A 13,491-nucleotide genomic window follows, 5' to 3' on the forward strand; every position below is an offset into this window, starting at 1 on the left:
TCCTTTGAAGTTGTTACACAGTAAAGTCCCCCATTAAAAAATAAATTTAGATCACAATAGCAGCCTAGGACAGCTGAAGACTATTACATGGATCATTTCCTTTCTTGAAACTCATCCTAAAAAGATCACTTGTAGAGCATCATGCAGATGTGACGAAAACAGACAACACTAACTTTTATTAATTAAAAAATACACTTAGCTGGCTTTGAGTGAGTTAACAGTAAGCTAGAGCAAATTTAGAGAGCTCCTCAATGTGTATTAAAGTTCTCCATGAAAAGACCAAGGGGAAAAAAGGCTGTGTCCACTACAAGAAACCAATCTCTGTCACAGTCTGTTCCCCTGTTACAGACTTCTTACAAAGCATTAGTTAAGGGAAGCATATTTACTGCTACCCTATTACAAGTGTATGAGACCACAATGCAATAACATTTTAATCAACATTCTGAGAGGCACAGGATTGCAAACAGTAGGTTGGTATGACTACTGCTCTCCCTCTTCCCCCATTCTTCAAGGCACACAGTAGACAAGCAAGTTGCATGTAATGCATGCACTATGTCTGAAACCTGTTCCAGATTCATTTTTCAGTGTTTTTGTTAAATAAGAGACCACTTGTTTTGGTTCCTGCCAGAAGATCAGTCACCTTTTTCATCATAATGCTCTGTTTTTCCTCCAACTACAACCTCTTCCCCAGTATTAATAGCAACAGACCATGACCTCAAGGTCAGCTGTAACAGCAGTTTGAAGTTTTATTGATAGACCCATTTAACACTTTTTCTGCACAGTACACCTATAAGTGAATGATGACCCAAAACTAGTCAAGGGCTTTTTTTTGTTGTTGTTTTTTAGTTGTCCTACATCCATACTGTAAGAACAGAGAAAGCCAGAATGATACCTTTCAAGTGACATTAAGACATTTTAAGAAGAATATCTGCACAGTTGGGAAAGGGAGCAAGCTAATACTGCCGTCCCACACCAGGGAGATAACTGCCAAGCCACATCAATCCATCTGTTTTGCCACCTTCTCACTAAACTTTTGAAACTCTTTCTCTGAGGCTTAAGGTGACAAGTGCAGCTTTCCACCAGATCATTTCACTGGCTTAGTTCTGCCTCAGCTGTCCATTCCAGGCTTTACTCCCAAGCTTCAAAGCCATGAGTGGCTCAAAGCCATGTAGTATGTGGCTTGCCAAGGCAGCTAGCTGTCCTGGAAAAGTTTAAGAGGCAGCAAGAGCAGAAAAGACAGATTTGTATACTGAGATGTTACAAAAACAGAAGTGATAGTAGAGACAAATGCATTAGGTCAGAGCTGAACCACTCTAGATTTGAAGCAACAAAAAAACCTGCTTTTATCTCTAGGGAAGTAATGAAGACAACAAAGAAACAGCAAACATGAATGGAAGCACAAAAAGGATTAGTCAAACATTTTGACAAGATCTGACAGCATTAAGTAGGAAAATAATTTTACTAACACAGTACATGCACACTCAGTGTTAGGTTGCTTCAACAGAAAAAAAAAAACCCTAAAAAATCCACTGTATCAGAAGGAAAGTGTCTGAATAATGTAACAGAAACCTGTAATACAGTAAGACTAGAGTATCCTATTGAGGATGTAAATAGAATTTAACAGATGTAAATTGAAGCAATATTCTGCTGCCCTGTTTCCTACAATACTTATCAGAGCAGGATCACCAGATTCTGTCTTCAGCTTCACGTATTAACAGCAACAGTATTACACTGAACTCTGCTCCCTTTAAGCAGCAACTCGGTATGCAGTGCAGAAAATTTAAGCCTATGAACTTGACAAAAAACCCTCCAGATTTTTAATTTATTGGCAGAACACATTCATATAATATTCAAAAAAAGGCTGGGCTTGCTTTAAATAGGAATGTAAGGAAAACCCACACTAGCATTCTGACCCAGAAACCTAGAAAGGCAAGTTGGAAGCTTCAGTGAAGTGCTGCTTCCACCATGTATTTTCATCTTCAACATCCCAGTGCACAGGAGTGTTTGACTGAGGCAGAGTGGAAACCTGATCTGAATCCACAAAGACTGAAAATCCAGAGTAATTATTCAGTCATAACAACAGAATCACATTCCACAACATGCTCTTTTCTTTCTCAACAGTATGATGTAGACTAATAAAACATTTAAGCTCTTGACAGGAGACAAAAAAAAATAATCTTTAGTCTGCAGTTACCTCCATGTTCAGCAAATTTTGGGTTAGAAAGGATCATCTTGCAGAACTTGAGTCCATTTTTGTACTGTTTTTGTTCGTAACATTTCTGTAAAAGATGTGAAATATAATCATTGAAATGCATTTAAAACCACAGTACCTTAACATACTATTACAAATGTAGTCACTCGTCCAGCAAGGTATGGTGATCAGATCACCACCAACCTCTAGACAAATATATCTATTCATATTAAATTGCTTCTTCTCAGCATTCAGAACACGCAACAAATACTCTACCTCATGGTCTACTTTTTTATTAAAAAAGTAATTCCTTTTCAACAGAAATAGGAAAGGGAAGTAGCAGTATCTACTTCAATTCAGAAATTCTTAAAATAGAAATCAGTTAGGAATCTTGACTCAACAGAACTTTTGAGGAGAATTAATCTCAGAGTCTAGACACTCTTTTCAAAATCCCATTTTCTTGGCCTAGTGACTTCCCAGAAAAAGACATTTCAAGACAGAAAACTTTCCTAGTTGCCAATACAGACTTTTAGAAAAAAGCGAGAAACCATGAAGTAGGAAACACTTATTATAACCTCATTTGATTAAGTGATAGAGGTATCAGGTTGGGAGAATTTACCTATGTATTAAAAAAATAAAACATTTAATTTCTACCTGTAATAGTGCAGCTAAAGGCTACTTATAGATATACTTAGAATACCATTTACCTAATTACTAGGTAAACTGGCAAACTGTATGGTTTAACTGTGGGAACATATGGAAGAAAAAAAATGTGAACATGGGTCCCTTTTCCTCTTTAGGAAGATACTACCTAAAACACTAAGGTTTTAGCAATTTAAATCAACTACTGATCACTACAGTGGATCACTAAGACAAATCTGTTTAAACCAGTTCAAGGCATGCTTGGGTCAGTAAGCATGAAAGTGATTCCAGGTCACTTATGCTTTTTAACTGTAGAAAAACTACCAAACCAGGCTTAACTTGGCATCATTTTCAGCTAATAAAGAGTATTGTCCTGCTGCAATTTAGATAGCTATTCTCAGGAGAAGATATGTCATTTCAGTTATGTGCTTGAGTGCTTTAGCAGTCTCTCATGGATCATTCCCACTCCATCAATCTTCCAGGATAAAAGCAAAATCTGTGTTAAATTAATATGGAGACAGTAACTCCTTTGCCATCAGAACAGATTATCCCATTATTTCACAGGGTAAAAGCAATACAGAAGCATATGCATGCTCACTTTGGGGAATTGGCTAAGGTAGCAAAACAAGGGTCCTCCCCCAGTCGGTGAGGAAGGGCTTAACTGCAGACAGTTTTTAGGTTCTTGATGCCTGCAACTCAAGACACTTGCAGCTAATCATGACTAAGTGCAGATTAAATCATTTAGGCCAGCAGGAACCCTTGGAGGTCACCAAAATCAACTCTCAAAACAAAAGAGAGCTAACCTTGATATGAGATCAGGTTGATCTGCCTGACTGATTTCTGGCAGGATGGCTAGAGAAGCAAACAGTTGTACTATGGGAATTCACATTTAAACAACAGCAACAGAAAAGATCTGTTTGCCTTTTTTTTTTTTTTAACTGAGAACTAGTTTCAACATCTTTTACCAGAAATAACCTGTGGCAAAACTTGGAGTCCCCTCTAGGGGAAGGTGACACTCTCCTGCTCATCTACTTTCTTCATTAACTTAGGATGCTTTGTACCATTTTTAGGGAATCCTAGGAAAATGCCAACAATGTGCTATGTATTCTTTCTAAACTTATTCAAGTATGCCTAAAAATTAGCAATAGTGAACATTCATTCACGGTTCTTGCAATGTTGAGTGAAACCCCAAATATACAGCAGTGCTTAACCAGAAGCTATTTGAGACAAGTGTGCACTCAAAATAGATTAACTACTGGAGGAAATCAGATCCATTATCCTTGTTCTGACATTTTTATCCTATAGAGTTCAGTCTCAGGCCTAGAATAAGAACTGAATTGAAGATAATTAGAGACAAATGTGATTTTTGGAGGACAGACAAGAGCACATTTTCTAATGCCCAACAGATGAATGGGAGGGAGAAATTAACACACTCCACACTGAGAGGAAATGTAAGTTCAATATTCAGTTTCTTGGCTTGCTGACAAGACAGCCAGCATCCTTAATTTAGGTTGAGAGAAAACCTCGGAGGCCCAAGTCCAAACTTTAATTCAGTACTGCCAAGTCCACCTCTAAACCATGTCCCCAAGTACCACATCTACACATCTTGAAAGTATCTAGGGTTGGTGATCCAACCCCTTCCCTTGGCAGCCTCTTCAATGCTGGACAACACTTGCAAGTGAAGAGATTTTTCCTCATATCAAATTTAAACCTCCCCTGGTGCAACTTGAGGCCATTTCCTCTTATCCTGAAGGTTCTAGGAGAAAAGACCAACCCCCATGTTACTACAGCCTCCTTTCAGGTAGGACAGATGGACATCATATAGTTGGGAAGCCTGATGTCTCCACATGTGTTCTCAAGGTTTTTTTACTTATCAGGACAAATGTAGCTGAAATGCATTTACTAGAATCTGTCTCACTGTATTAAGTCTTTGGTTCACTAAAAGCTCAAGTTAATTTGCTGAGTTGTTTGGTTTTTTTAACTGTCTTATCTCTAGTGCTTAATGTGATGCTCCCCATCACCCCTTTATGGCAATCACTTCCTGCTAAAGCTAAAATCAGATCGTGAATGTTAACACACTTGAAACCTCAAAGGGAAATTGTGGCAAGACCAAAATGTTATTCAGAACTTCTGCTACAAGATGTTCCTAGAAGGATGCTACCTCATCTGGCAAAAATCTCATTTATTCCCTTTTTCAACACTAACTCAACCATATAATCTGCTTGTAGACTGCCATACCAATCTAGATACCAGTTTGTGTCCTCTCAGGTAAGTATCAAGTGCCTCTACACAGATGTCAAATTGGCACTGCATCTGAGAAGTATCTGTAATTGTAAAGGTAAAAAATCCTACTAACAAGGATACAACAATGAAAAACAAGAAAAGATTTGATTCCTGTATTACAATTCTTTGCTGCATCTACTTAGCAAAATGCCATTCATAAATTCTATTTTTTTTGTATGTCGTTTTTTTAAAGACCTAAAATCCCTTCCACTACTAAATATGAACAGACTCAAGGATTTGAATCACTGGCATTACTTATAAAACAGAAGGAGTTCACATATCACTACTCAATCACATGTGTCATTTATATCTTACTTGTGTTTAACTATTTACAACATCAGGTTAGTGCAGGGATGATTTTACAAACTACATCTACCTAGACATAGCATCTGCTGCTTTGGAAAAGGCCCTGCATTGAGAGAACAGTTACATTTTTCCACACATAGTTTAATACACAGGCAATTTTATGGCTGAAGAACATCCCATTATCTCAGACATTAACACTCACTTCCAAAAAGTCGCCTTAACAAAAAATAATCTCAACTGGTGACTGAAGAGAGACTGCAGCTGCAGCAACCAATTCCCTTCTTCACTCCATGGCCCCAGTGCCTCTGAAGGTATTCAAGTGATGCATTATTTAACAAAGCATTTTTATGTGAAGACTAAATAAAGAGTAGTATCACATTCAAAGACTGAGGACAGCTATTGCATCAAACCAAATAGTGTTAAACACAGCAAACAGGCTTCCCTGATCAGCTTACATGTTTCAATAATTTAAAGTTGTTTAAGATGGTCTGTGACTGTAATAAAGCTGCACTGACCTTCAATCCAAATTGTACACTGACCCACCTGATGGTGAGCTTGTGTAAAGGGGGCTTGTAAGAAAGGTGGGGACAACTTTTTAGCAGGGCCTATTGTGATAGGCTAATGGGTGATGTTTCTAGGCTAAAAGATCAATTCAGATGAGACATAAGGAAGACATTTTTTATGATTATAGTGGTGAAACACTGGAATAGGCTGCCCACAGAGGTGACAGATGACCTGTTCCTGGAAATATTCAAGGAGTTCTGAGCCATCAGATCTAGTTGAAGATGTCACTCCTAATGGCACCGGGTTGGACAACACGGCCCTTAACGGTCCCTTCCAACCCAAGCTGCTCTATAATTCCACGTGCAATTTCTTTAACAACACTGCAATTTAAAAATTGATTCTGCTGTCTCTTGATAAGAGTTTATCAAACACAAAATCCAAACCATAAACAGCATTTTAGCATTATTCTCCAATCCTACTTGTACAGCCCACACTCTGTTGAGACAGGTCTGCACATCAATAGGCTGCCTTGCCACAAACATGATGGAGCATCAGAACCACCAAACAGAAAAATAAGCACTTCAAACCAAATTAAACAATTTTAACATAGCTGGGTAAATACAGCTTCAAGTTTTATTAGAAAAACAAATGAGAGAAACATTAGGCTGGAAAAGACCTCTATAATTGCCAAGTCCAGCTGCCATGTTCTCAATGAACTACGTTCACGAGTGCCATATTTACACGCCTTTGTAAATACTCCCAAGGGTTGGTGGCTCAACCACTTCCCTGGACAGCATGTTCCAGTGTTAACCACCCTTTCTGCATGGAAATTTTTCCTCATATCCAATCTAAACCGCCCCTGATGCAACTTGAGGCCATTTCTTCTTGTCCTGCCACTTGTTACCTGGGAGAAAATGCTGACTCCCACCTCACTACCATCTTCTTTCAGGCAGTTATAGCAAGTGATAAGGTCTCCCTTGAGCCTCCTTTTCTCCAGGCTAAATATCCACAGCTCCCTCAGCTACTCCTCAATAAGACTTGTTTAAGACATCACTTGTTTTAGTCTTCCCTGCTACTGTACTTCCATATAATCCTGCCTGCAGACCTCTCAGCACTCAACAGTTTCTACATTCTTCTTGCCAAGTAGTGCCTTGGCTCCTGTTGCCAAGATTTTGGTGTAGAACTCGGAGAAGATTTTGGCAACACCTAGGATTCATTAAAAAAAAAAATTACTCTTCTCAATGCTCTGTAACACTGATGGAAGTGCTGCTTAAAGCAGGAAACCAAGGACTAAATGTGGAACTTCAGAGCCTAGGGAAAAAGGGCAAGGCTTCCATCAAGCCTTATGGGAAGAGTGTTGGAAGTCAGTTATGCTGGAAATCTCTCCCAGTCACAATGGTGATCAAGTTCAGTAGTAAAAAACCCACAGAGTTATCAACAGCACAGCTTCTGATCAGCACTTTTTCCTAGGAGCTATCTGACAACTACTTTGGGATTGATCAAATTACTGATACACATTTCTGACCAAAACCAGGCACAACCAATACAGGAACATCAGCACACTGTCAGTATTCTTAATTGGCATTTAACACTCAGACCTTTTAAAAAGCCTTGTTTTACTGCACATCTATAAAACAATGCCATCAACATAAAACAGGCAATCTACTTCCTACAGCAGCTTACAAAATTAGTTGAATCAGTACCTTAGATTTAGGCAACATTCAGCAGTTACTGCTTCTAAGCTAATAAATAATTATTAAATTATTCACCAGTTGGATAGCAAGGTCTGTCCATCTTGTTTGAAGGCATTCAGCATCTGTGTTGGAAATGCTCCTCATATTACAAACCATATGAATATTTCCAATGCTGATACACAAAAAGAAAGTATCATGATACCACTGAAGATGAGAGACAGACTAGAAACCTCTTCATGAGGTTTGCCAAACAGCATCCCTCTCCCTCTCTCTACACTGACTTCAAGTCACCAGTGTTTTAGAGAATAAAAAAAGTATCAGCTGGAAGAGGCTTTGGGTCACGGAGGCCAAGAAAACCCTGTCTCAAGCATCTTAAACTTCTAGTCCCAGGGTAACCATTCCAGAGTTTTTCTACCCATTCTCCATACCCTACCAGGATTTTATATATGCATGGCCACCCCATGTCTGCTATTACTCCACTGGTAAGAGAAGCTAACATAACCTCATAATCTGAAATAAAAAGAGGAAGACAACATAGATACACCCTTGACTGCTTTACTTGTCAAAATGGACAGGCCACATCATTCCTGCCCAGACCTGGGGACTTAGCAATGCAGAACAGTGCTGAGTCAGAACACAGACAACGATGTGCAAGAGAGTAAGCAGCCAGCACTACATGGTGGTAACATTTTGGTCAATGTATTAATGTCCCAGTAATATCTAAGATTTCAGTATCATGATACTCTGTATACAACAACAGTATTTTTGCTCCTCAACCAGATTTTCATAATTATTCAAGTTCAAATCATCAGAAGATGCAAAACTTGGTACATAATGCAGCTGGTAGTAACAGCTGTAATCACTTGCTGCTTGTATTCTTTATTATTGGCAGAATAAAACTGATATTCTATTTATTATGGGAAAGAACATGTACGATAAGAGAATGTTTTTTCACCATTTATTGTCCACAGACCTCTTTACCAGCCCTCTAAACTATATACCTCTTTTAAAAGGGGAAGGCATTATCAATAAGCTTGCCTTAAGGCCTAGTGTAATTTTGTGCTGTGCACACACACTCAATACAATCTGAATTCCTAGAATATCCTTTGCTTCAAAAGGGCAGAAATAAGAAAACAGAGTAGAAAGAGCTCTTGCTGGCAAGTACTTTGCATTTGTAACTTTTCATTGCTTGACTTAATACAGTTCTCTCCTGTTTATGAACATGTGTGGCCCTACAGAGCAAACACCATAACAGCAACACTAGAAATGACACAAGTCACAGCCCAGACAGACATTTTCCAGTAATTTTCAATCTGCACTTTGCACAGAGGTACTGAAGAGCCCAATCTACCCCATCTCCTGGGATGAATTGCAATTTCCTTAGCAAGAACTCAGACTAAGCAGGTGGCTCCACAACCTAGTGGAACTGCATCTGAGAGCAGTTAAGTAAATGAAACCATGAACACCAGCACTGTTTTGTGGTATCTGATACAAAACACAGTAAAATAAACATCAGGCTTTAAAAGTGACAATTTTATTTTGGCATCTTCAAGCAAGTTCAAGACAATTACCAACACAAGCCTTCAGCATCAATTTAATCTCAACATTCCATCCTTAACAACACAGTGATTCAGCCAAAAATCGCGTGAATCACAGCAGATCAGAGCTGAGATCAGACACACCTGGGACAGGCCACTAGCCGTAAGATACAAGGGCTGGATGCAGAGAGAGAGGCTTTTGAGTAAGAAAAGCTCTACTGCAGTTCTCACCAGAATGTTCTCAGCCTCCAGTTATTTGTGCCTCATCAACATTCCAAGCAAAGGGTTTGCCTTCACTCACAAAAAGTTTTGTTAACAAAAAGGATTCTACCTTTTTGTTAACAACTTCTTGTTTGGAGCCTGCTACTTTGCAGCCACTGTTTCTACCAAAATCAAAATAAATCATGATAGCTTGAAGACAGGCAAGTACTTACTTAACTCCTGAATCTTCTGTTAAGGTCTTTCTCCCTCCAATTTCATACTCCTCCTTCCAAGGAGGCTTGGGGGAGGAACCAGGGGAAAGAGCAAAGCACACTGCACTGCAAACAGAGACTTGCAGTGTACTTGGGCAGTAGCATAACAGCCTATGGATTTCCCAGGAATCACCAGTTTTCAATGTATCGGGGAAACTGTTTTAATGAAGCTTCAAATACCTCTCAAAATCTCAAATCTTGGGGCAATCCATCTCACAGCCCATACAAGGTCTGCAATAAATTAGGATTTCCAAGTCCTACATTCCTCTACAAGCAATTTTACTTGTTATGACTCAACTTGCTCCAAAAACATGGAAGCTTTCAGGTGGCCTTCACTTTTTGTGCCACTAATAGTTCAGAACTGAACTCTTCCTGCTATTCAGTGCTTGTTCTGTTCCATATAAACAGCCAAATAAGAAAAAATTCCAGCATAAAACATGGAGAGACTTAACTCTGAAAAATTAACATTTTTTAGAATAAAAGTATAAATAAAAGTCCAGAATCAAGAAACAACCCACAGCATTCCACAGAAGCCTCCTTTCTGAGCCTTGCATGACGACCTTCACAAACTCCTTTTGAAAAACTAAACCAAGAATATCTATCTGGGATTAAGTCTTCTCCAAATGAGACTGTCTCAAATCACTGACAAATGTGAAGTGTGACTTTCCCTTATGAAAGCCTTACTGACTCTTACCACCAGGCTGGCATCTATCCTCTGCAATTCTGTCATTTCAGTAGTTTGCAGTGGCCAGGCATCCTCACCACCTTGTCTGAAAGTCCTTATGGAGGGAACCCCTTACACTCTTCCTAGGCTGCCTGTCCTCAGCAGCACAAGCAACAACCACACCAAGAATCAGTCCTGAGTTATACCACAAGATTTTAAGCAACTGCTCCAAACTCCTGTCTTTAAAAGGAAGGGGTCTTTAAATGTCAAAGACTTCATATATCCACTGCTCCAGTGGTGGGTTAATAATGGCTACCTCAGCTATGGTATCGATCTCATTTGGGAGATCCTAATTAGCATAACATAACTTCCCAATTATCAAATTTAATAGTTCAGTAACTCCCCCACATCATTCCCAGGAGACTGACTAGTTGCATGCTTATAAACCATTATTATTTCATTAAATAAAATTTTAAAAAAGCTTTCAGAATTCTATGGATAAGAATTTATTAAATCCTACAAACACCTGTATATTTATATTTCATCAAAAAAGAAATCTCTTAAGGTTATTGAAGAAGTTGGAGAATGAAAAGGACATTACAGAGAAGTTGAACAAGTCCTCAGAGAGGGCACTTGAAGTAATTTCTAACATTTCCTTACCCTGAAAAATGGAAAATGTATGCCTGAATGAACTGAGCAGTAACAAACCACTGCTGCAAGGCTATATACTTCCAGACTTTTTGTGTCTTATTAGCTGAAGTCATCTGCAATTAAAGCAGCAAACCTTATTTTAGGCAACAGCAATATGAGGAATTTGCTAAGAAACCAAAGGATTAGTCAGTTACAGGTACAATACTATCCACAGTTCTATCAAACATGAAACAACATCAGATCATACCTTACACTGCTTGAGCCTGGGCTCACACCAATACATATTAGAAGACAGTAAGCATTTCTTGAAAACAAAACAAGACCAACTTGGCAAGTGAGCCATGAAAGCATGACAAGAACCCCAAGGCTTTCCTCTAAAGCCTTCTAGACTACTTACAACGACTACTGCCATGCCCTGTACAGACAGGGCTGACTTGATTCCATAAAGCCAATGTTTAAGACTATCTCTGAGACAGTTTATAGTATGGATTCTTGGGTGAAAGAAAAAAAAATCAAAGCTGCTTAAACTGAAACATACTCTGAAGGCAAGTTTACAGCTCAATTTTAAATACACAAAATAGAAGATTAGGCTAAGCTTACTAGAAGTAAACACCAAATACATGATACCAAACTTCAACCTTAACAAGAAGCCTTTCTAAGCTACCAGGAGTATGCTTATTTTAGACAGCATCTGCCCCATTCACTTAAAAAATCACCTAAGCTGAAGACCGACTTTAATTGGCAAGAAATGCACAAGCACTCCTACATTAATGCTTACTTATGATGTTTTTCCCCTTCCATGAGAGGGGAACATATTCAAATACTTCATCCATGCCTTCTGTGAGGCTGTGAAGTGGAAGAGCTTGAAGCGGCTCAGCCCCTTACCCCCAAACAGCACACCTGTAAGCACAATAGGTCTTCCAGGGGAAGAGCATCTAGACTGCAAGTCTCTGCAGAACAATGAAAGTATGGCCTAAGAAACAAAACTGAACTGGAAGACAGAACAGAGCAAGAAAGGAGCTTTAGCACTACCTTACAGTAGTCCTGATCAACTACTACCTATGCCACAATTGCTATTGCTTCCCTAATCACCTAAGTGCTAGTTTTAAGTCAGCTTGTTCAAGCCTTGCCAAGCATGCAAGCACACAAATTGATGTGGCTTAAAGACTATTTACTCAGCTTCTTAAGCAGACTTCTCAGCTTACATTGATCTCCAAGAGGCCACACTAGCCAGGGCAGCTCTGACAGCTTTGCTGTTACTTGGGCATCTTGTTCAGAACATTGATAACCTGTCTGATATGTTACATCCACACATCAAGTCACTGTGAAGGATTTCTCATGATCTCCAAATCAGTTTTCCCTTCTTCAACTGCTAATTCTCTGCAGAGCATTCATAAAAATACTAAAGGCCTAATCTATGAGTATAATTTCCTTGCATCTGTCCCAAGTGATTAAATCACTATATGCTTGTAGCGATTTAATAAGACCCTACATGCTTGTAGGGTCTTATTATGCAGCCTCCCACTTAATCCCTGCCCCCAATTTTGGAAATTACTAGGAATGCTATGGGCATTTAAAATATTCTAGCAGTGCCAAAGTAAGCAAAAGCTGGTTCGATTAAAGGGCCTTTAGCACCACAAGCTATACTACTAAACAAAAATACCCCGAGACATGTCAAGCAAACAAAGGGTTCCATTTGTAGTATGCCAACATTAGTATTCCAGAAAGAAGTGCACCATAAGAGTCAGAGCTAGTCAGAAAAAAATTTTAAGAAATTAAGTTTCAAGAAGAGACACTACATGAAGAGACAAGCCAGTAGCTTTGTGATCAACACTTTAGGACTGCAACTGGCCACTACACAGCACCAGTTAAAGGCTTCTGAAAGTTTCAGAACATAAGTACATTTCTGCATGAACTTCACTGAAGTTTTATGTATCTTGCCTAAGCACTAATTTCCAACACTTTTATCCATTGTTGAATATTAAAAAAAGTCTAAAATATGATCTCTAAAAAGCCATTCTATAATCCAATCAAGAAAACTTTTTAAGTGGCTGCTACTGTGAACTTGTCTGCTGCTAGTAAGAATAATCACTTAACCGTTCTAATATTAGTCACTTATTTTTAGCCGAGAGAAAGAGGAGTGCTAGAATGACTTACTAAGATGCATACCATAAGCATGCAGTAAGCAACAAATCACCATTAAGAACCAGTAAGTTTTTAAAACCTGTACACTATGCAAAGCGGCCAAAAGAAAACAGCTCTGAAGAACCTGCTGAAAAAAACCAGCTCTGTACAGAGTACAGGAGCTTACTGACACTGTTTGACCTCAGCTTCCTGAAGCCCAAATGTCAACCTCTGAACCACTACTGTGGTTCTGAAGCACTGAAACTACCTAACCAACTCAGAGAGAACTGAAGAAATTTCCGCCTGCCAGCAGGATTACTTAGTGTGCTGCACAGACGTCCTCTGCCTGCAGAGTGGTAAACTGAAACAAAACACCTCAATTTTGTTGAGGCTGGAACTCCATTACCATCACACTGACAAG

General features: G+C 39.0%; 1 protein-coding gene across 3 annotated transcripts in view; it reads right to left on the reverse strand.

Annotated features, from left to right (window-relative positions):
• Nucleotides 1-13,491, reverse strand: part of NAA16 (N-alpha-acetyltransferase 16, NatA auxiliary subunit) — a 61,402-nt gene that overhangs the window by 46,789 nt on the left and 1,122 nt on the right. For all 3 annotated transcript variants that reach the window (XR_011682462.1, XM_071448273.1, XM_071448274.1), the window contains exon 2: nt 2,195-2,279. Coding sequence is in view for 2 of the 3 variants with exons in the window: in XM_071448273.1 (XP_071304374.1) it covers nt 2,195-2,279 (85 nt within the window). In the remaining variant the exon portion in view is untranslated. The remainder of the gene's footprint in view (nt 1-2,194; nt 2,280-13,491) is intronic.

Source organism: Agelaius tricolor, unplaced genomic scaffold (genome assembly GCF_023055355.1).
Source record: "Agelaius tricolor isolate 1412-34295 unplaced genomic scaffold, bAgeTri1.0.p SCAF_26, whole genome shotgun sequence".
NCBI classification, from domain to species: domain Eukaryota; kingdom Metazoa; phylum Chordata; class Aves; order Passeriformes; family Icteridae; genus Agelaius; species Agelaius tricolor.